Here is a 22645-nt window from a genome sequence, read left to right as displayed (position 1 = left end):
ATTTTCCCTATCTATCTGTCTTACTCTCAAGATGGACGCATTATTCTCCACCCACTTCCTCGAACCGAAAAAAATACCTGCTCAAAAATATCTTTGCTCATCATATCTTGTTTTTCCTTCCTTCTCACCATCTATCCCTGTTAATCGCCTTCCATTTTCCTCTTTCCCATCTTTCTCTTTATGTGGTCCTTCTTCTTGCACATTTGCACAACATAAACATACATACATACATATATTTTTTTGTTCGGTCGCTATGAAAATGGCATTTGAATATGTATTGTGGACAGCCCAGGCTATTGCCAATGGTGAGCCGCTATGCATAATGCAGCTCTCTCAGTCGCTCATCTGCATTTGCTTAGACACACACTCTCTCTCGCATTCACACGCATAGATCTTCACACCCTGTCCCCAAAGAAATCTACACACTATCTCTCTTTCGATCACTGTGTCTCACCTACATAAACATGTCTAAAGGCAGACGCATATTTTTTGGGGCATGTAACTGTTCGACAACGGCACAATTCAACCATCCATTTGCCTCCGAGCCTCCCAATTAATTTATTCGCAGATTGTTCAAGGGCCATTTCCGCTGTCAAGCCTGTCTGTATCGCGCTACAACGCCGCATATTTTTTTTAACAGCTTTCAGTGTCATAATGTTTTCTTTAACCTTTTAAAATGACTCATGAGATTAAGAGAGAGAGGAGCTGACTTTCTTCCGCCTTTGTTTTTTATACCTTTCCTCAGACAAGCCACTTATCAAACTGATAATCATTTATGCATGGCGCAGTCGAGGAAAAATCAATACTACAGGTGCTGAGTAACTTACAGCTGAATCTAAAGTCAGCCCTACACTGCACTCAGTTATAAATGGGTTTATGATAGCAACAATGAGGTGTGTGTGTGTGTGTGTGTGTATGTGTGCATGTCGGACATTTCTTCATAGCTAGGCTGAGGAGGACACATGTACACTTGTGTTTAGATTACATTTGTTCTGGTATATTAGAGTAAATCTTGCCTGCCACTGTTGTCCCTGTGATTGTTCAGTGCTTTGCGTGAGTGAGCTCGAGTGGATTGGAAACCAATCACATGTAACCTCCAACATATGGCAATCTCTTTGAGAAGAGAGTGAGAGAAAAGTGGGAGAGTAGAAGAGGTATATATCTATACGTTTGGTTATATAATTAGCATTTTGCATACATTTAATTAATCAAATATGATCATGTAAGAGCGTGAGGTTGTAAACGCAGTTCAAAATGCATTAGGGATTGGATTTTGAAATGGGTAAGGGTTTTCCACCCCCTTATTTCTCACGTTACTGCAGCGTCAGAAAAAAAAAAAAAAAATCTAGCATTTGCAGAGGTAGCTCAGACTTCAAAGGATGAATTTGGAGGTTGAGTGTCAGTCCTCTCAATGCATTTTTAAAAGAGTCAATAAAATTTGAATTTTACTAAATCTCCCATGTTTCGGGTAGTTTATAAACTGTAGTTTAAACACTTTATATACTCTTCCTGCCACTCTTTAACTCTAAGTAAAACGCTTGTATATCATAATCTGCAACAGGAGCTGCAGGAATCTGAAATTCTGTGGTTCCTGTTATTAGAGCAATTGACTGGAAGCTAAAATTACAAATATGAAACCATAGCGAAATTTACTAAAATTTCTTGAAGAATGTAACTATCAGAGGTAAACCTGTCTGCACATGATTCACTAAGTACAGTGTGGAAAATGGGGAGTATTGTAACACAAGGTGAGAAAGTTTAACCAATTGTGGCTCTGGACCACAAAATCAGTCATAAGTTGCACGAGTATATTTGTAGCAATAGCAAACAATACCTAGTATGGGTCAAAATTATAGATTTTTCTTTTATTCCAAAAATCATTAAGATATTAAGTAAAGATCATGTTCAATGAAGATATTTTGTAAATTCCTTACCATAAATATATCAAAACTTAGTAACATGCATTGCAAGAACTTCTTTTGGACAACTTTAAATGCGATTTTCAATATTGAAAATTTATTTGCAGTGTATGTTACTAAGTTTTGTTTTGTAAAAAAAAAAAATATATATATATATAATATATATATATATATATATACAGGTACATCTAAAAAAAATTGAATATCATGAAAAGGTCAATATTTTTTGTCACTCATTTCAGAAAGTGAAACCCATATATTATATAGATTCATTACACAGAGTGAAATATTTCAAGTCTTTATTTCTTGAAATGTTGATGATTATGGCTTACAGATAATGAAAACCCAAAATTCAGTGTCTCAGAAAATTAGAATATTACATAAGATCAATAAAAAAGGATATTTTAAACAGAAATGTCAGGCTTCTGAAAAGTATGTTCATTTCTATGCACTCAATACTTGGTTGGGCCTTCTTTTGCATGAATTACTGCATCAATGCGGCGTGGCATGGAGGCAATCAGCCTGTGGCACTGCTCAGGTGTAATGGAAGCCCAGGTTGCTTTGATAGCAGCCTTCAGGTCATCTGCATTGTTGGGTCTGGTGTCTCTCATCTTCCTCTTGACAATACCCCATAGATTCTCTATGGGGGTCAGGACAGGCGTGTTTGCTGGCCAATCAAGCACAGTAACACCATGGTCATTGAACCAGCTTTTGGTACCTTTGGCAGTGTGGTCAGGTGCCAAGTCCTGCTGCAAAATGAAATCAGCATCTCCATAAAGCTTGTCAGCAGAAGGAAGCATGAAGTGCTCTAAAATTTCCTGGTAGATGGCTGCGTTGACTGTGGACTTCAGAAAACACAGTGGACCGACACCAGCAGATGACATGGCAGCCCAAATCATCACTGACTGTGGAAACTTCACACTGGACTTCAAGCAACATGGATTCTGTGCCTCTCCACTCTTCCTCCAGACTCTGGGACCTTGATTTCCAAATGAAATGCAAAATTTACTTTCATCTGAAAAAAGGACTTTGGACCAATGAGCAACAGTCCAGTTCTTTTTCTCCACAGCCCAAGTAAAACGCTTCTGACGTGGTCTCTGGTTCAGAAGTGGCTTAGTAGCCCTTTTCCTGAAGATGTCTGAGCGTGGTGACTCTTGATGCACTGACTCCAGCTTCAGTCCACTCCTTGTGAAGCTCTCTCAAGTGTTTGAATCAGCTTTGCTTGACAGTATTCTCAAGCTTGCGGTCATCCCTGTTGCTTGTGCACTTTTTCCTACACAAATTCTTCCTTCCAGTCAACTTTGCATTTAATATGCTTTGATACAGCACTCTGTAAACAGCCACACCTTTCAGTAATAACCTTCTGTGACTCACCCTCTTTGTGGAGGGCGTCAATGTTCGTCTTCTGGATCATTGCCAAGTCAGCAGTCTTCTCCATTATTGTGGTTTCAAAGAACAAGAGATACCCAGAATTTATACTGTAGGGATGGTCATTTAATGAAACTCAAATGTAAATATTCTAATATTTTGAAATACAGATTTTCGACTCTCATGAGCTGTAAGCTCTAATCATCAAAATTAAAACAAAAAAAACTGTTTTACTTTACATGTAATGAATCTAAAATATATGAAAGTTTCACTTTTTGAAATGTTACAAGAAAAAATGAACTTTTTCACGATTTTCTAATTTATTTTAGATGTACCTGTGTGTGTGTGTGTGTGTGTGTGTGTGTGTGTGTGTGTGTGTGTGTGTGTATATATATATATATATATATATATTTATTTATTTATTTATATATATTTTTTTTTTGCAGTCAGATTACCGATTTTTAAATAGTTGTATATTGGCCAAACATTATTATTATTATTATTATTATTATTTAGTCATTTATCAGATGCTTTTATCCAAAGCGACTTACAAATGAGGACAACAGAAGCAATCAATTGTAGTATTAAAACAACTAAAAACAGATCCAAAACTAAAAGCTAAAACTATAAATACTACCTATACACATTTTAAAAATAAAGAAACTAAATAAAAATGAAAAATGCATACAACACAAATCTAAAAACAATTCAAAATATTAAAGAACAAAAGGTATAAGAGTATAATAATGATAACATAACACTAAGCCAAACACCAAAAAAACAACAACTATATATATGTATATGTACAACCACAAACACACATACATACATTTAGTTTGTTGAAGTGTTAAAATAACTCAAATTAAATAAAACTAAAACTTACTAAAATACCTATACCGACTTAATAAATTCAGACATTATTTAACTAAAATTAAAATAGATAACAAATACAAATCACGACAGTGTAGTTTATAAGTAATCCTAAGAAATAACACAGCCAAACACACATGCTAAAAACAAGAACTTACTAACACATAGTAAGAAATGGTTATAAAAACTGAAACAGAAGTGAAACAAGTAGTAGAAAAGAGGAGAAATAAAAAGTGATGCTTATATCCTTTAAATATTGCCTTATCAAACCATACATCAGTGGAAAGGTTATTTATTCAGCTTTCAGATGATGTATAAATCTCAATTAAAAAAGAAAAGAAGACCCTTATGACCCTATATATATATATATATATATATATATATATACGTATATATATATATATATATATATATATATATATATATATATATATATATACGTATATATATATATATATATGAACAACAACAACAACAACAAAAAAACCTTGTAATTCAAACCATTGATAATCTCATCTATTACAATGTTAATGGTTGTTAAAAAATTATGACAAATTATATAATCTTATTCAAATCAGCATTTTCCTGTATATTTGATCCATTTTAATCTACATGCATTCCTGGACTACTATAGGGTTCATTTGTAAATTAACATACTGTATCAAATAATAAGTTTTAGACAGCTACACACACACTCACACACACACACACACACAACAACAACAACACCTGTGTGCTGCCATACACCACCACATTAGGGCCCTGAGCATAGAAAAGACCTGAATATTGATGCTAGGCTATAGTCTTTTCCATACAATTAAAGAGAATGCTAATCACTAGTTATATTTACTATTTATGTATTTCCTATTAGAGACGTTTTAAACACATCATTATATTTTTGTGTGAGTGATTATATTTGTAATATTTAAATCTACGATAAAAATATATTGATAGTTATGTTGTTTTGCAGTGCAGATTGTTCGCAAAGGACCGCGCAAAAGTGCTGTTGCTATGGTTACCTCAGGCTACTTCTGTTGAGCGACTAGTGCACTAACTGTCAAATCATAATTCGCGCCCTGACACTGGATGTTACATTACTCTGACTCTCCAGATCTGTTGTCTTGCACATGGTGTCCTTGGATGGACAAGTGTCCCGGACGCGCCGCGTGCAGCAGGTGCTCCGGAGGCTCACGCGCTTAACTCGCCGGCGCACGAGCTCTGAAAGGAGAACAGCGGTCACCTGTCGAAGCGGAGCGCCAGAGTGACACGCAGATTTTTATTTTGACCGCACTTCAGATTAAATGGCAGGTGGAGCGGCGGGGTGTGATTTTAGATGGAGGGAAAAAATAGCTCTGCGCTTAACTCAGTAAATCTCAACGTTACATTTGTGGCGCCAATTTTCTTCTGAGTTTGAAGGGTCTGATGCATTTTAAAGTGATTTATTTGACACAAGAGTTCAGATTGGTAAGAGTTTATATGGATGTTTTGCTTGTCTGGTGTAAACAGTTCCATAAAAGGAAACATGTAAAACATGCCATAATAAACTTACAGCTAAAAGCTTATATTTAATACATGGAGTCTATCATAAAAAAAGAAAGAAAAAAAGAAAGAAATAGGCCACTGACTGATAATCGTTGATAATCATGTCTTTTCCCCCACATTTCCCTATAACATGTTTAATCGTGATTTAAAATTGTTTTAAACTTTCTTGACCAACGAAGCATTTTTTTTATTATTATTTCCCACCTGTCACAGGAATGAAACACATATACTTTGTGAAAGTTTTCTAAAACTTTTTTGTATGTTTTATTTTATTTTATTTTTATTTATTTTTTTTTTTTAAGTGTATGTTGGACTATTAAATGAGTGAAATTATTTAGCTAGGAACGGTTTGGGTTTTAAAAATCAATTCAGGACAGTCATAATTCGTGGGAGAAAAAAATAAATAAATAAAAAACACTGATGTGACAAACCTGTTCAGTCTAAACCATCTCATTCTCAACTAGACGATAAGTTCAAGTACAGATTACTACAGTTTATGAGAGTAAGGTGTTTATAACTGTGACTCATGCTGCTGTCACACAAGGATTTCATCTTTATTTTTATTCAGGAAATATCGTATTATAATGAACGCAATGCGTCTCCCGGCAAATTACATAAAAAAGAAGAGGGAAACAGGTGTATATGACGAGTATAACGAAACAGAGAGATAGACAGATCCACAGAGAGAGAGAGAGAGAGAGAGAGAGAGAGAGAGAGAAATAAATGGAGTCCTTATGGCCAATGACCTGATTTACTTTTGGAGTGGGGGATGCGGCAGAACTCCTACTAATTGCGCAGCTGGGAAGAACAGGGGATTCGATGGGGGGGGCAATTTTGCATATTTCTATGAGGGGGAGACCGGGTGGGATAGAGGTGTCCTGATGTGAGGAGCAGGTTTGACATTGCGAGCAGTTTGGAGGTGAAAACGCATAAAAGTGGACAAATTAGTTTTTTTTTTTTTATGTTCAGATATTTATGTTATTGTTGATGTTAGATATAAATATGCAAGTTATTACTATTATTATTATTATTATGACTCACTCTAAAAAGGTCTGACGTGGCAAGCTCCTTTCAATCACATTTTAATTTAGGCAAATGATCAGAAAATCGGATCAGACCGGATAAAATCGCAGCCACCACACAAATTTGACGACCTGACGACTGCTGATCTTTAAAATAAATATTGGAGAGACACAGATACACACACGCGAACACACACTACCTACAACCCCTTTATTCATTATTAAATATCCTATGAAGCAAATCTGTCATAAATAAAATGAATAAAGATCAACAAATATTTGTTAAAACGATTTGTTTGATATTCTAAACAGATTTGAGATATATCACACCGAGTGTACACAACATCTGGATAATAACATAAATTAATTAAAAAAAATTATATTCCATATTCCATATAAAGCCAACACGAAAAAAAAAACTCCAATATACTATGGCATTATTTAACAGTTTAACAAAAATAGCTATTTGCTATTATTGTTGTTATTGTTAATAATAATAATAGTTATATTTTTAATCAAATTATAACTCCCATGCAAATAACAATGGAAATTTCCACAAACAATACTGCAGCATCCATCTGTGTCTTTTTCATTTCATTTAGTTGTATTTCCATAAAAAGACAAGCTGACCCTCGAGACGGCAATTTACCCTGGATCCGGTTTCCCAGACTGGGGTTCAGGTGTGAAGGCAGGGGGGGTAATATGCTACAACTTGCCCGGGTCACGATAATGCAAAATAATACATTTAAAATGACTGATTATTCCTAACCAACTAAAATGTGTTCTTATGACAACATACAATTCTTTCGGGAAATGTGGGGAAACGTTTTTTAAAGGGAAATGTTTCTACATTCCTTGAAAGTGGAAAAGATGGAGGCGCGGCCCTCTCGGAAAAATACGCAGTCCTAATGCATATGCATGTATGATAATTGATGTGCGTTTTACATCTCCTATCGACCGTGTCATCAGGTCTCAACATACAAGATAAGAAATAGGCCTATATTGGGAAAATTACAGACAATACAATATAAACTATGAGCGCTAGAAAATAAAAAGGCAAAAACATGGCAAAAAAATAAGTTTGTTTGCGACCTCCGTATCTCGGTTTTTACGCACTTTACGCCCCACTGCACTCTTCCTCCCCCATACAAGAACACACACAAACATACACAATCACACATAATCACACCACAGTTCTCTTTCACAAACCCTCACACACACAAACACACACTGGCAGAGAGAGAATAATTCTGACCTTACATCCCCGAACAAATGACATTGTAAATTAAAAATATATATTACAAAATCAAAATGCCTTCTCAATTCTAAAGCATCTAAACTCAAGCACAGTAAAACCAGTCAAAGCATTTACATTTGAACTGTTTGTGGGTAAATAAATATCCATACTTGACAAAGAAATATCAGATAAAGAACACTCCAAAATAGGCACACACGTTTGAAAAGTGGTTTCATCCGGGAATATTTCGTAAGATCATTTCAGGGAAACAATAAAATAAATGAATTAATAAAAATATGAGCAAAAACTGAAAGCATAACTCCAAGGCTGGAGGGTGAGGGAAGGAGGGGTATATATGCTGTGAGGTGTCAAAAACAAAATTGTTGAGGAGACATCATGACAGAAATTGATGCGTGAAACTAACAGAATGAGCAAATTAATAACCTTAATTATGATTGCAATAAAACACCATCTTCGTTTTGCATTTATACAAATTCATATGTGCCTTATCAAACCCACCATCAGCACAGCCAAACCAGGAATCTGTTGGCATAGAAAATGGAGGACCACTAATTGCACCAGTGCTAATTGGAAATGAGGCTGCATATGCCATTCTATTTTTCAGGGATCTATGCAGATATATTCATCCTCTGCTACAAAAACATGCACTTTTATTACAACATACCTATTATTATTTTCCCTAAAGGCATATAGCAGCATGTTACTATAAACAACGAAAAGACATATTCAAATCCTAGGAAATTTACATTCTTATTCGAGCCCCTCACTGACCAACTCTACTTTTCCCACCCAGCAAAGTACAAACAGAAGGCCAAAAGTGTATGGTAAATGCACACGACCGATGCAAAATCTAATCCCGTTCTACATATTCATAACTCAACAGCATATTCATATCTTGCATACAAATCATGCTATCTCCCCCATCTTTGCGCACGGGAACATGCAGAACCTACAGCCTCATAATCTCTTGCTCGTGGTTAATCACCGACTAGAGAAATAATTTCCCACATTTTAAGCAACTAAAAACATTTTTGAACGAAGTTGAATTAGTTTTGGAGTGAAAGAAACTTCTTGAAATCCAGTTATGTGAGAGCGCAATAAAATAACGCTGAATATATCAATAAACTTCACAGCGCGATTTTTGTGCACACACATTTCCACTTAATTTAATTTAATACATCGTGACGTTTTATTTCAACATTGTTATAAGTAAAAAAGCAGTAAAAAAAAATAACTGACTACATACCTTCTTGAAAAGAATACAGCAGGAGTAAAGTTACCAGCCACATGCCATAAATAGCAGGTATATTTCTCAGGAATGTTTTGCAATCCCGACGTGTGCACTGTGCAGTATTCGGCCAGGCGAGGCTCCGTGCAGGAGTGGTGACGATGCTCCCCGGCGATCTCTCCAGCCCTAGTCCCGGACTCGCCAGCGCCGAGAAGCTGGGAAGACTTTGGTCCCGCCTCTCGTACCCTCCCCTCCGCGGGACCGTCATCCGAGCGGCCCCTCCTTCGGTAGTCTAATGGCACGGCGAGATGGAGATGTGCTGGTGCGGGGCCAGAGAGAGACGCGGCGAGGACGGCGCGCGGAGTTTTGTTGGTGGGGGTGGGTTGAGTGCATCAGGGAGGACAGGACTTAACATGTTGTTGTTGTTGTGAGCGGTCCACGTGGCTGGAGACAGCCGGGGCATTCTGTGGCACTCAATGTGACCATATAGCGCACCTGGGAACTAAATGGCTGCATTTTACGCACGGCGGATCACTTTTCGCGATGACAACGGCTTACCTTTTACCGCCAGAAATGTTGTTGATGCAACGCTGCTGAGAAAAAGAGTTAAACCTTGTCCTTTCTCCCAGCGTTTGTTGGCTGGTTTTAGGCACTTTTCAACGGACGGAAAAGTCCAGACTGGGAGACCACCTTAAACCATTTAAGACCCGCGGATCATCTTTAAGCTGTTTTAAAGTTCGTGCAAATGTTGTGCGTAAACCCTCCGTGTATAAGTTCTTTTATGTCACTGCTCATTGAGTGCCACGCGTGCATCCTTAGATACTCTGCACGAGATCCTGTCACGGTCTCTCTATGCGTTAATGTATGCGAATGAAGGAGAACGCGTGCTTCAGAGGCGCACTGTGGAATGTCTGAATCGCCGGCATTGTTCCGCGCTCAAAATGAGAGGAATGACATGTGAGGAGCGTATCGTGTATTGTCTCGAGTGGCGGATAACGCTCACAGACCACCCCGGCTTTCTCGGTCTGGTGACTATAGTGGCTTTCTACACCACCCAAGTCTGCAAAAATAAATATTTAAATGAATAGATTTTATTAAACAGCGGAAATTGTAATTGAACAGCATTGTTAAACCCTTATAATCCACATAAAACAAATCTGTATAGCGTTTGACATTTTTTGTGGAAATTGGCAAACACTTCATCTTAAAAGGAAGAAAGCAGTCTGATGGATTTCTATGGATTATTTTGACAATGATATGTAACAATGCCAGAGTACATGTCTGGGTGTAAAATAACAGTGTGGCACTCTACCCCCCAGGGCAACTTAAGAAATGACAACAATGTGTAGAGTGATAGTCTGCAACCAATGGTTACAGTGTTTGGCTTGATGGTTCCGCTCCAGCGCTCTCTGGCTTCACACACCCACATCTACTTCGGGTAATTATTGAACTGTAACGTGCTGTACTGTTATTGATTAGACGTTATGTGCAGCCCTGTCAGAGAACCAACCGAAACTGAAATCCATCACACTGATGTGTGATTTTACACATAATGACAGCGATGTATCCTTACCCAGCCCCAGACACAGGCTATGCCTGGCCACTCGGCAACAGAACAGTTCATCCAATGTCATTTCATCTAGTTATTTCAGATCATTTAAATTGAATAATCATTAGTGAATATATGTTGTCATAGCAGAACCTTTCATCCTGGAATTAAGTGGACAAGGCAAGGGTACATCAAATGTAAATTATGACAACTGCTAAAATTCTAGGTAACTTAGTTTGTGCCCACAGAATTCCACCCAAATTTCTTTCTACAAAATCGGAACATTTACAAAGTTGCATATTTTGGTTAATCTCATTATGTTTTCAGCTAAAAATATGAGTAAAAAAAATAAGAGCAATCTTTTTTTTTATATGGCTCTATGTGGAAAAGTTTGCATTTCAGAGAGTACAAAATTCACTGCATGAAAAGAGTTAGTTGAAAAGAATGAAAAGTATATAAAAAAAAAATTCCCAACAAAAAAAGTAAAGTAAATTTCCTGACAAAGCTAAATACCTGACATGTACATTTTTGGGAATCAGTAAAACCTGGATTTTGAGTGAAATAAAGTTGAAGTCACTTTAAATCACTTTTAACAAAAATCAGTGGGTTCGGTGACCCAACTGCCATCTGGTTTGAGACAATGGGCCCTGTGACATTTTTTTTTTTTTTAAGGGCGAGTCACTTCTATCACCCAATGATGCTATACCAAAGAGTAACTTTGCAGGCCCCTAACATTATAACTGTCAGGGAAAAAAATGCTGAAATTGTAACTTTTTTGCCAACTTTTTAGGGGTAGAACTACCTGACACTGGGGCAGTACCTTTAAAGAGTTCACATTAATACCTTGAGTATGCCTTGAAGTAATAACATGTGCCTTTGTAGGTTAGATAAAGTACTAACTAATGTGTACCTTTGAGGGTAATGCCCAAACAAGGTTCAATTCTTGCACATTTTATTTATTTATTTTTTTCTGAGAGTGATGTGGTCACAACATTCCTTGTTGTTCTCACCTGCTAGCTACCCTAGCTTTGGGTTGGCTTAAGCTTGAGAGCAACAAATCCCGTTTGAAATGAATGACCAAAAGGCTCAAGTACAATGGCACAAAAAAATCTGGTTTGGTCAGTGTTGTCGTCAAGACCAGCTGACTCGAGTCCAAGTCAAGATTGAGACCAGTAGAAGTCAGGACAGAGTGGACACACTCCTGAGTTCTGTAATCTTGGACTGGGACTAGGATGAGCTGGTCTCGACTACGATTCTGCAATTGGCAATAACACAGAGGTTTACCTTGGCCACACACATTGGAATTACCTGTTATTAAGCTCCTAGATACCTCTGAAATTCAGAAATGTATACTGAAGTTTGCTGGTTAAGATACACCACTTCCTGCAGTGGTTTGTATGGGATAGAATAAGCAGAGAAGAGAGCAGTTGAGCAGATCAGCCGGACTCTTTGTTTCCTATTGAGGCCTCTCTATACTCAGTTATGTAACATGTGGAAATATAGAAGATGGAATGCTACCCTTACCCTCCCACACACTTATGGAGAAACACACACACTCAGAAAGAAAGTACAAGCCACGCTGGCTGAAAGAAGTCTAGATACTGTGTATATATCCACACAATGTGCATCAGAGAGGAAGTGACCACTGACTTGCAGGCAGGCAGCTACTGCTGAAATCATTGCTAATACAAATCATCTGCATCACTCTCTCTCATCTGCTGCCTGGAGAAAAGCAGAGAACGAGAGAGAGAGTGTACGCCAATGAGGAAAATGAAGGAGAGAGAGCGGAGACGGCAGAAGCGGGTGGGCTAATGAGAACGGTAATGCTAATACGCAGACAATCAGAGTCCCCCCTCAGGCCACGGCTACATGGTAGAATCATATTAACGCTAATGTATCTGGTATTAATGCAGAGAGCCCCCTCCCTAACAAAATGCCTGCAAGGTCACTGAGGGTAGAGGGTGGTAGCGGAGTGGAAAGGAGGGGGCAAGGGTTGGCGCCTTCCCACCTCAGCCACACGCAGGTAACGGGAGGGCACTAAATGCTAGTCTTCCGTAATGGTGGCTAACGTGCCCCGTTTCAGTTCCCCCTGCAGTACAGGCTGCCTATTAGAGTACTTTATGCAAACTAGCGCCATGCAGATCCAAAATGGCGGCCGAGGAGGCCCAGATGGTGAGCTGCTTTGGTTTAGCACGGCGGCGCAGTGGTGCACGGCTTGCCCAGTTTCGCTGGAGCTGCACTGGCGCTAATTAGCCAGCCTGATAAAGAACCGTACGCCATGTTACGCTCGCCAGCATTAGTCAAATGAGTCAGTGATCTGCACCAAGTCAGTCAGCTGAGGGAGGGACCCATGAATCTGCGGCTGCGCGTCAGTCTGTTTTTTACAAAACCAAATGTTTTTATTTCGTAATTTATGTTTCTTTTTTTTTTTTTTTCCTTTGGGTGCTGATGAGGGGTTTGTTTTGTTTTAGCAGAGATGAGACTGTTGAACCCAAGCTTTCGGGATGAATTTGGTGTATTAGAGGGTGGGTGTGATTGTGTCTATGTGCATGAGGGAGTAAGTGAATGAACGTGTGTGGAAACAGGAGGATATTTCTGGATTTCTCTCTATCTCTGCAGCCTGTTGAGGGGGGAGAGATCGGGGGGAAGAGGAAGGTGGTGAAGCGAGACTTCAGGGGGGTGTTAATTTATTCAAATGAGCAGGGGAGGATAATGAAAGAGAAAGGGAAAGAAAGAGAGACAGAGGAAAAGAGAGAAATGGGGGGTTGGTTGTTTCGCTTTGCAAATCTCCTGATCTTCCTCTTTTTTCATGTGTTTATCTTACAAGAATCTCTCGCCATTATGGATGGCAGAAACAGTGTAGCAGGAACTGGAGAAAAGGAGGAGAAAAGTCAGAAAAAGGTGAAGCTGGGAATTTGTGGATATGCGATTAAAATAATGTTTTATGCTGATTTATACATTCTCATATATAGAGTCATTCATAAAATCCAAAGTCAAATAAAAAAAATATATACACCAGATTTAGCCTTAAAATGTGGATGATCATTCATCATTCTGATGATGAATGATAATTTATCATCAGAAAATGTGAAGATTATACCTCGATTAATTAATTTGAAAGGTATGAGTGCTTGTATGGACTTCTCTGACCACAGAGGACCTAGTCTATGATCTTTTATATCTTTGCAAATCAAATTAATTTAAGTATTCTTATCACAAAATGGAATCTTTCTCTTGCTGATGAGGTCAAAAAGGGATGATTTTTTACTTATTTTTTTCTTTCCCTGGACTGGGTGTGTATGTGAGAGTGAGACAGTGAGTGATAACGATATGCAGTGCATTTGAATGAATTAGAATACTTACTGACATCTAGTGGGAAGATCGTACAATGCAGACTCTATCTATCAATCTATCTATCTATCTAGAATAACCACATTAGACATTAATATTCATTAGGTCTTGGGCTCCAATCAGTTATCTTTTGCAGTACAATGTTGTTTCCATCCACAGTACAAGTTTCCATCCAGACCTGTGTGTTTAGATTGTATCTCCATTCCCACGCTACAGTCACCCCCTCCAAATTTACAAAGCCAAACAAGTGGATTTAGTTTCACTACAAGTTACAACCTGGTTAAACCAGTGTATCCTAAAGCTCTAAGCAGGGGTGTTAAAATGCTGACCCACCTCAACAAGACCCAGTGCACTCATGTATACCCTTCAGACTTGAACACTTCTCCGTGTGTGGGAACCTACAGGTACTGACCCTCTCACCATTACATAAACCTGTAAGCAGACCACTATTTACACTTTATTCTGCAAGCTCATTGAGGTGTGGTCACGTCAAAACTGCAACACTTTTTAAGGTTAGATATACTTGTTTCAGCTTATTTCCATTTGCAAAATTGTAGAAAGTTAACTAATTTGTTATTTTTAAAATTATATGCTCATGGACTGTGTATTGTATTCTTGATATCCAATGTGCTTGGAGGTATTAAAGAGATAGTTCACCCAAAATTATGTCATTGTGTACTCGTTCCAAACCTGTATGAGTTTCTGTTTTCTGTTGAGCATAAATTTTTAAAAAATAAAATAAAATAATAAATAAAAAAATATTAGAGAAGTTGATGGCTACCATCAACATTTTGGTTACCAACATTCTTCAAAATGTTCAACAGAAGAAACTCATACACGTTTGAAAAAGCGGAGGGTGAATTTTAATCTTTTTTTTTTTTTTGGTAAACTATTACTTTAAATGTACTCAAAATATAAACTGTACTCGGATGTACCTGATTCTGTGCCCTTAGTTTTTGCAGTTGTCCTGCAATCAAGTTGTCAGAAGTTAGTAGAAATAATAAGAAAACATCTAACACTGGTCTAAAATAAAATAAAATAAATTTGAGGAACAGAACTGACTATTACATAATGAAAAATAATATATATATATTTGTGTGTGTATGTGACCCTGGACCACAAAAGCAGTCTTAAGTCGCTGGGGTATATTTGTAGCAATAGCCAAACATACATAGTATGGGTCAAAATTATTGATTTTTTTTAATGCCAAAAATCATTAAGATATTAAGTAAAGATCATGTTCCATGAAGATATTTTGTAAATTTCCTACTGTAAATATATCAAAACTTCCTTTATGGTTAGTAATATGCATTGCCAAGAACTTAATTTGGACAACTTTAAAGGCGATTTTCTCAGTATTTTGATTGTTTTTTGCACCCTCAGATATCAGATTTTCAAATATCTGGGCCATATATTGTCCTATCCTAACAAACCATACATCAGTGGAAAGCTTATTTATTCATCTTTCAGATGATGTATAAATCTCAATTTCGAAAAATTGACACTTTGTGGTCCAGGGTCACACACACATCTGCATTGTTAATCCTTTTGATCTTTTATTTAAAAAAATCACAAAATCTAACCTTTCATTGGATAATAAGAATTTAAAATGGGGGGAAATATCATTATGAAATAAATGTTTTTCTCTAATATACATTGGCCACAATTAACGGCAGCCTTTTATTCAATACTTTTTGAAACCTCCATTTGTCAGTTTAACAGCTCTAAATATTCTCCTATAATGCCTGATGAGGTTAGAGAACACCTGACAAGAGATCAGAGACCATTCCTTCATCCAGAATCACTCCAGATCTTTTAGCTTCACAGCTCCATGTTGGTGGTGCTTCTCTTCAGTTCACCTCACTCATTTTCTACAGGGTTCAGATCAGAGGACTGGAATGGCCATAGCAGAAGCTTGGTTTTGTGCCCAGTGACCCATTTTTGTGTTGTTTTTGAGGTTTGTGTTTGGATTATTGTACGGTTGGAAGATCCAAACATGGCCCATTATAAGATTTCTAACAGAGTCAGTTACTTATTGATTTTTTATCTGTTGGTATTTGATAGAATCCATGATACCATGTGTCTAAACAAGATGTCCAGGACCTCCAGCAGAAATATAGGCCCACAACATCAAAAATACAGCAGTATATTTCATTGTACACATGGGGTACTTTTTATCCCTGTGTTCACCAAACCCATCTTGAGTGTTTGCTGCTAAAAAGCTCATTTGTTAGTTTCGTCTGACCATAGTAGCTAGTCCGCTTTGAAGTTCCAGTTGTGTCTGATAACTGAATATGCTGGAGTTTGTTTTTGGATGAGCTAGGATAATTTTTCTTGAAACCCTCCCAAACAACATGTGGTGATGTAGGTGCTGTTTGACCATTTTTTAAGGTTTTCTGACCCCGAGACTCAACTATTTTCTGCAATTCTCCAGCTGTGGTCCTTGGAGAGTCTTTAGCTACTCAAACTCTCTTTCTCACCGTGCATTAGGACGATATAGACACATGCCCTCTTCCAGGCAGTTTCATAACATTTTCTGTTGATAGGAAATTCTTAATTATTGTCCTGATGGTGGAAATGGGAATTTTCTCTGCTCTAGCTCTTTTCTTAAAGCCACTTCACTAATTTATGAAGCTCAATTATCTTTTGCTGCACATCAGAAATATATTATAGCCGCATGGAGTACATGCCCATTTAAAATTATTATTATCCAATGAAAGGTTAGATTTTGTGATTTAAAAAAAAAAAAAAATTATCAAAAGGATTAACAATGCAGATTAATTTTCACAGCCTTCTTTGATCATATTTACCAAGGATGCCGATATTTTTGGCCATGACTGTATATGTGTATATATATAAAGCTACGATTCAATTATATTCACATCTATATGTTAATATATTTCTAATGCAGCAGACAGTAAATTTGACATCGTTCTCTCTTCTGACTGCCGTTATCAGACTCTCTCAAATTGTTTCCCTTTTATTGAAAGTCATGAAAACACTATCGTGGAGTTTTCTTTCTTATTTTTATTTGTTTATTTGATTTTATTTTGGACTTTTGCTATTTGACCATAAGGGAATGCAACAAATATATTTGTGGTACTCTGTCATTCACTCCTCTTCAAGTTAACCCAACTATGACGACTTCCACTGCTGAGGAATCGAGTTTAAAGCATACCGAGCCGCGGAAGAGATACTGTTTCTCAAATGCTCTCTTTAAAAAAAAAAAAAACAATTTAAATAATTATATATATATAAAAAAAAACTTTTTAGTAACAGGAATGAGTATCCATTATATTAGTATACAGGTTTGACTACACATGTGAGGTGTTAATGTCTGCACCAATATAGTGAAAGTGTTGACTAGTACTGACTAGTACAAATAACATCTTTTCAGTTTTTCTGTTAATATTGTTTTCTGTTAATATTGTTAAAATTTAAAGTACATTTTCTGTCATACTTGCAGAAATGTATTATAAAATGCAGGAACAACCATAGTTTTTCTCTGGGCAAAAGCATTGTCTCAATGTGGATAGAAGGCCAAAACGTTGAGAAAAAGATTAATTTGATTAATATGGATGTAGCCTAATATTTACATTAATAAATCTGATAACACTACTCACTCCTGTTACTTTTGCTCAGTTACTATATTTAAGTATAGGATATATGAGTATATGAGTAACAGAACTGAAAGATACAGGATTGAGATTTTAGGATAAAATTAGCAAATACATATACTCTAGCCGCATGGAGTACATGCTAATATTATGAGACTACTCAGCAAATTATAGTGATTCACCAAAGATTTGTAATTTTAAAATAAACAAGTAACATCTAAGAAATAATTTAGGTAACAGGACAGTATATTTATAATGACGCTCCCAGCCACCGTTACAATATCATCAAATATACAGAAAAGAAAATAAGACCACATGCTTTCGATCATTTCATTGCCTTCAGAAGATCCAGATGTTGCAATATTATGTTGAAAACGTGACTTGTGGAATTGTCCCAGTTTTTTAGAGGGGCGAATGTGTTAGGGTAACAGGACTGAGTGAAAACCTGGGGACACGACTAAAATGTGTATTTTATCCTAAATATTATACATTTATTTTGAAATAAATGTATTTAAAGAACAGATGGGATATGGAGGTACACAAAAATGCAAAATAGGATTTGAAACATTATGTTTCAATGTAGCGTTAGACACTGGGGACATGTACAAATGCTATATTTTCATCGTTTTAGGTAGTTTTTAATAATTTTTCAAGTGATATATTTTAAATTATTATTTTATTGCTTAATAATAAAATGTAATTTATAGTTAATCTTTATGCATGTTTGTACCTATAATGTCCTGGGGACAGAAATGGCACTCATGGGAATATGAGATTAATCTGAAGAATGAATGCTGTATCATATGCCGGTAATCACGATCGCTCAGTCAGTCTCTCTCGTAATACTCTACTATATATAATACACCGCTTTTAATACAGCAATACAATTACATTTTTATGAAGTAAATCAATGTTGATTCATTACTAGTGCTAAAGTGACATTTTGGAATTAGTAACGGAAACTTGAGCTCAGCTGTTCAACTGTCAAACTTTAGATTTAAATCCGTGGCTTTTAAAGACACTCCTTTGTTATTTTGTTTATGCATTTAAGAACTGTTGTATTAACGCAATATCACACTCGTAGACGTAGAAGTGAAGCAACCAAGAGAGAATGAAAGAGGGGAAAGTGAAAGAAAAAGATGAGGGTGATGCTAGCAGAGCGCTTCAGCTCATGAGCGCGGTTGACAGGCCCTGTCTCTGCCTTTAATGACTTATTTATTCAAGCATAATTAAGCTCAGGCCTGGAGAGGTGATTAATGCTCTTTGTCAGCTTGCAGAACAATACTTCAAACTTCCTGAGCCCTGGCTCATCTCCAGCTCTTCCTTTCTTTCGGTTCGTCTAACCATGCAGTTCTTTACATCTGTAGATGTACACAGTCTTGGTCACCAGTGGTTGGTCAATATGATTTAAAATCTTGTGTTACAATGTTGACTAATATTCAGAACTGATATCGTTTAGACACTGAACAAAGGAACAAAAAACAAATCTTTAAGGAAAAGCAGACATCTGAAAATGAGAGTTCTATTGAAGAGAAATATGACCCAGATAAATTGAATGTCAGCTCTTGAATTTATTAGGGAACTTTGCAAGCGATTACAGAGAATTCCATCACACTGGCTTAACCCTTGTGCATCAATAAAAACAAAGAAAAAAAGTTGCACAGAGGACAAAAATGTCCATGTCAAAAAACGGACATACAAATGTGAGGATTGGAAGCACAGACTTAAATTTGGTCTCATTTTAAAGAAGACCCATGGCAGATTATTGTTGAAGTAAAAAAAAAAAAAGTTTAAAAAGTGAAACCAAAAAAAAGTTATACAGGTTTAAGTTTATGAACATTATTTATGAACAATATTTAATATAAAATATATATTTTATGAAACATGTTGAACTCTAAACTTGCAAGAAAATCAAAGCCATATATCTAAACAAGTTGTTTTCCAAATTTGAGGTTGATATCTCAAAAAATGAGTTTTCAGTAAGATTTTGTTTGGGCGCAGAATCAAATTTTCCCCATTTGATGCCAGCAAAACAGGAATACATGGATTATTTGCTTTATAGGCCAAACCTGAAAAAAATGGCACCATCTGGTAAAAAAAAAAAAATTAAATAAATAAAATTTGAAGCCTTGCCAACAGAATGAAAGCCTATTAACAAAAAATGCATAATTTTACAGTTAAATGGCACTGTGACTAAAATTAGCAGATTTAATGGGTTTCAATGGGGACATTTTTGTCCAAAAGTTGCTGAGAGGAACTATTTTTTGTACCTAGTGTAAAATAAACTTATTAAAGGAAATGAGGGTGGAATATTACAATTTTCATTAAAAAAAGAGCCAAACTTTATGCAGTTAGCATTAACACAGGCAAAATTATAAAAAAAAAAAAACTAAAACGGACAAAAATGTTCATAAGGTTGCACAAGCGTTAAGTACAGTTAAGAAATTGGCAGATTTCTTTGAAAAATTGAAAACATTCTGAATATTTTAAATATTTTAAATATTACATTGTAAAATTAATCTTACAAAAATTAGGGGGATTAATCTTACAAAATAAGAATAACAGATCAATAATAATAATAATAACAATAATGTTACTTAAAAAGTTCCTTTTATTATTCATTGTTATAATCATTATTTTTTTCGAAATATGCTTCTGTTCATTTATATTTTTTGAGTAGTTGTATCTACATCTGTTACAGATGCTTTCTAGTAATTTCAGCTGATCTGAGACATCTGAAAATATAGTTTATGCTAGACCCTTATTTTTATGTTTGTATTATCTGACAAAAGGCTAAGTAACTGACCATCATACCCCTCTCTCCCCTGGAATTTACATTCCTCTGTTATATCAAATTTTAGACCCATTTCTGACCTTCCTTTTTTAGCAAAAAATTATAGAGAAAGTGATTTTTCATCAACTACAAAGTTTCTTGGTAGATTACACAATTTTTGATGCATTCCAATCAGGCTTTAGGAAATTTCACTCCACTGAGAAAGCTCTTTTAAAAGTGTTCAACGACGCTCTTTTAGCTACCGACTCTGGAGATTCTGTAGCTCTGGTACTTTTAAACTTGAGCGCTGCTTTTGACACTTTAGACCACAATGTTCTTCTGTCCCGCTTAGAACAGGTTGTGGGCATTAGAGGTTCAGCCTTAAATTGGTTCCAGTCTTATCTTACGAACATATGTTTCTCAGTTAATATTGGCAAATTTCACTCTTCCTCTGTACCTTTGAGCTGTGGGATCCCTCAAGGCTCTACTCTAGCTCCCATGTTATTTTGCTTGTATATGCTTCACCTCAGATCTACAGTATCTTTGAGAAGTCTGGTAACTCTCTTTATTTAAGGATCAGTCAATCCTCCTTAAACCGCCTTCAGATGGTTCAAAATGTGACTGATGGAATCCTAATGGGAGCTCGAAAGCGTGAGCATATTACCTCTGTCCTTCAGTAATTACATTGTTTATCTGTGCGCTATAGGATTATTTGTAAAGTGCTTTTACTGGTTTTTAAGTCTTTAAATGGCTTAGCACCCTCTTACTTCTCGGATCTGTTGATAGACCACCAACCTGCAAGAGCTCTTATGTCTGACACCTTAAGGCTCTTAGTGGTTCCTAGAACCAGATTCAAGTCTAGGGGTGATCGAGCATTCGCCGTAGCTGCTCCGAGACTTTGGAACAGTGTTCCTACAGAAATCAGAACTGCCCCTATCCATTTTTAAAGCCAGGTTAAAAAACGTTTTTATTTGATCTGACTTATTATTTGCATTTGCTCTGCCCTGTGTCTTGCAGTTTTATTTGTGACCTTGTGTTTGTTTTTAATTCTGTTTGTGGTTACTTACGTTTTACAGCACACTGGTCAATGGCAGTTGTGTTTAGTTGTGCTTTATAAATAAATTGAAATTGAAATTATGTGAGACGCAGACTGTTTGTCCAGAATTTAGCCGGTCAGTTCCGCTGGTGAGTTTATCTGTGATCTTTGCACAGGAAGCAGGTTTTAATCTGGAGAAATGATCTTTCAGGATTAGTGAATACGCACAGATCTGCATAAATCTGTGTTTGCTCAGGTTAAACAAACCTTAAGGATGTTTCCTGGAACTCCACTCAAGCAAAACATTATAATTTAAGTGGAAATGTACCAGTTACATAAGGTTTTAAAGAAGAATATGAAGTATTAAAATGTTTGGATTTAGCAAATGTAACAGTTAAAGAAACAGCCATGCTAGTAAGAAAATACCAATAATAATTACTGTAAATTAATTTATTTTATTGCCATTATTTTATATACTTGTTTGTGTTTATGCAGTTATTTATGAGGGAAAAAAACAAATTAACTATATGCCATTAGATACATATGTAACATTATATGTAACATTTTCTTTGTCACAGTCAGACCTGGGAAAAAAAAAAAAAATATTCTAATTCTAAAATGAAGACCAAGTACTCATTACATCAAGTATTGTTATTGCACATAAACACTTGTAAGAAAAGTTCAAATGTACAACTGATTTTGTGTGGCAGGTTGTATCCCAAAAGCTGAGATTTTCTGCCCTCTAGTGTTTAATATTGGATATTATCAGAAGGTCGTATGGTAAAGAATGTATTAATAAATTAGTAAAGTACATGAAGAAATGTTGCATATATATATATCAAATAAATAAATCATCTGATGAAATATAACCTTTATATCCTTTATTGGTCTTCAACACCATACCTAAACAGTTTTTCCAAATCAATGTTTGTAATGAAATGTTTAACAGTTAAATAAAAAATTTAAGTGTTATTTACAGACTGTTCACATCTCAAAACTATCCAGTATAGAAATGAGCCATCTTAAATTTCTTCATCCGCATGCTTTGCCTGACAAACACACAAAATACAGAGACATTTAAAGACTGTCAGCTCAGATCAAAGTCATGCACT

The 22645-nt window shown here is 36.2% G+C and overlaps 1 protein-coding gene across 5 annotated transcripts in view; it reads right to left on the bottom strand.

Annotated features, from left to right (window-relative positions):
* The window catches only part of LOC306854179 (cell adhesion molecule DSCAML1-like), a gene marked incomplete at its 5' end in the record, with an annotated part of 143209 nt that extends 133734 nt beyond the window's left edge, over positions 1-9475 (bottom strand). For 3 of the 5 annotated variants that reach the window (XM_079391995.1, XM_079391996.1, XM_079391997.1), the window contains one exon: positions 9226-9475. In XM_079391995.1, coding sequence (XP_079248121.1) covers positions 9226-9475 — 250 coding nt within the window. The remainder of the gene's footprint in view (positions 1-9225) is intronic. The other 2 variants (XM_079391998.1, XM_079391999.1) reach the window with 1 other exon arrangement.
* Between the last annotated feature and the right edge of the window lie 13170 nt (positions 9476-22645).

Source organism: Barbus barbus (assembly GCF_936440315.1).
Source record: "Barbus barbus genome assembly, chromosome: 34".
In the NCBI taxonomy this organism is placed as follows: Eukaryota; Metazoa; Chordata; class Actinopteri; order Cypriniformes; family Cyprinidae; genus Barbus; species Barbus barbus.
The sequence above is the reverse complement of the archived record's forward strand: the minus strand, read 5'-3'. Positions and strand labels throughout refer to the sequence as shown.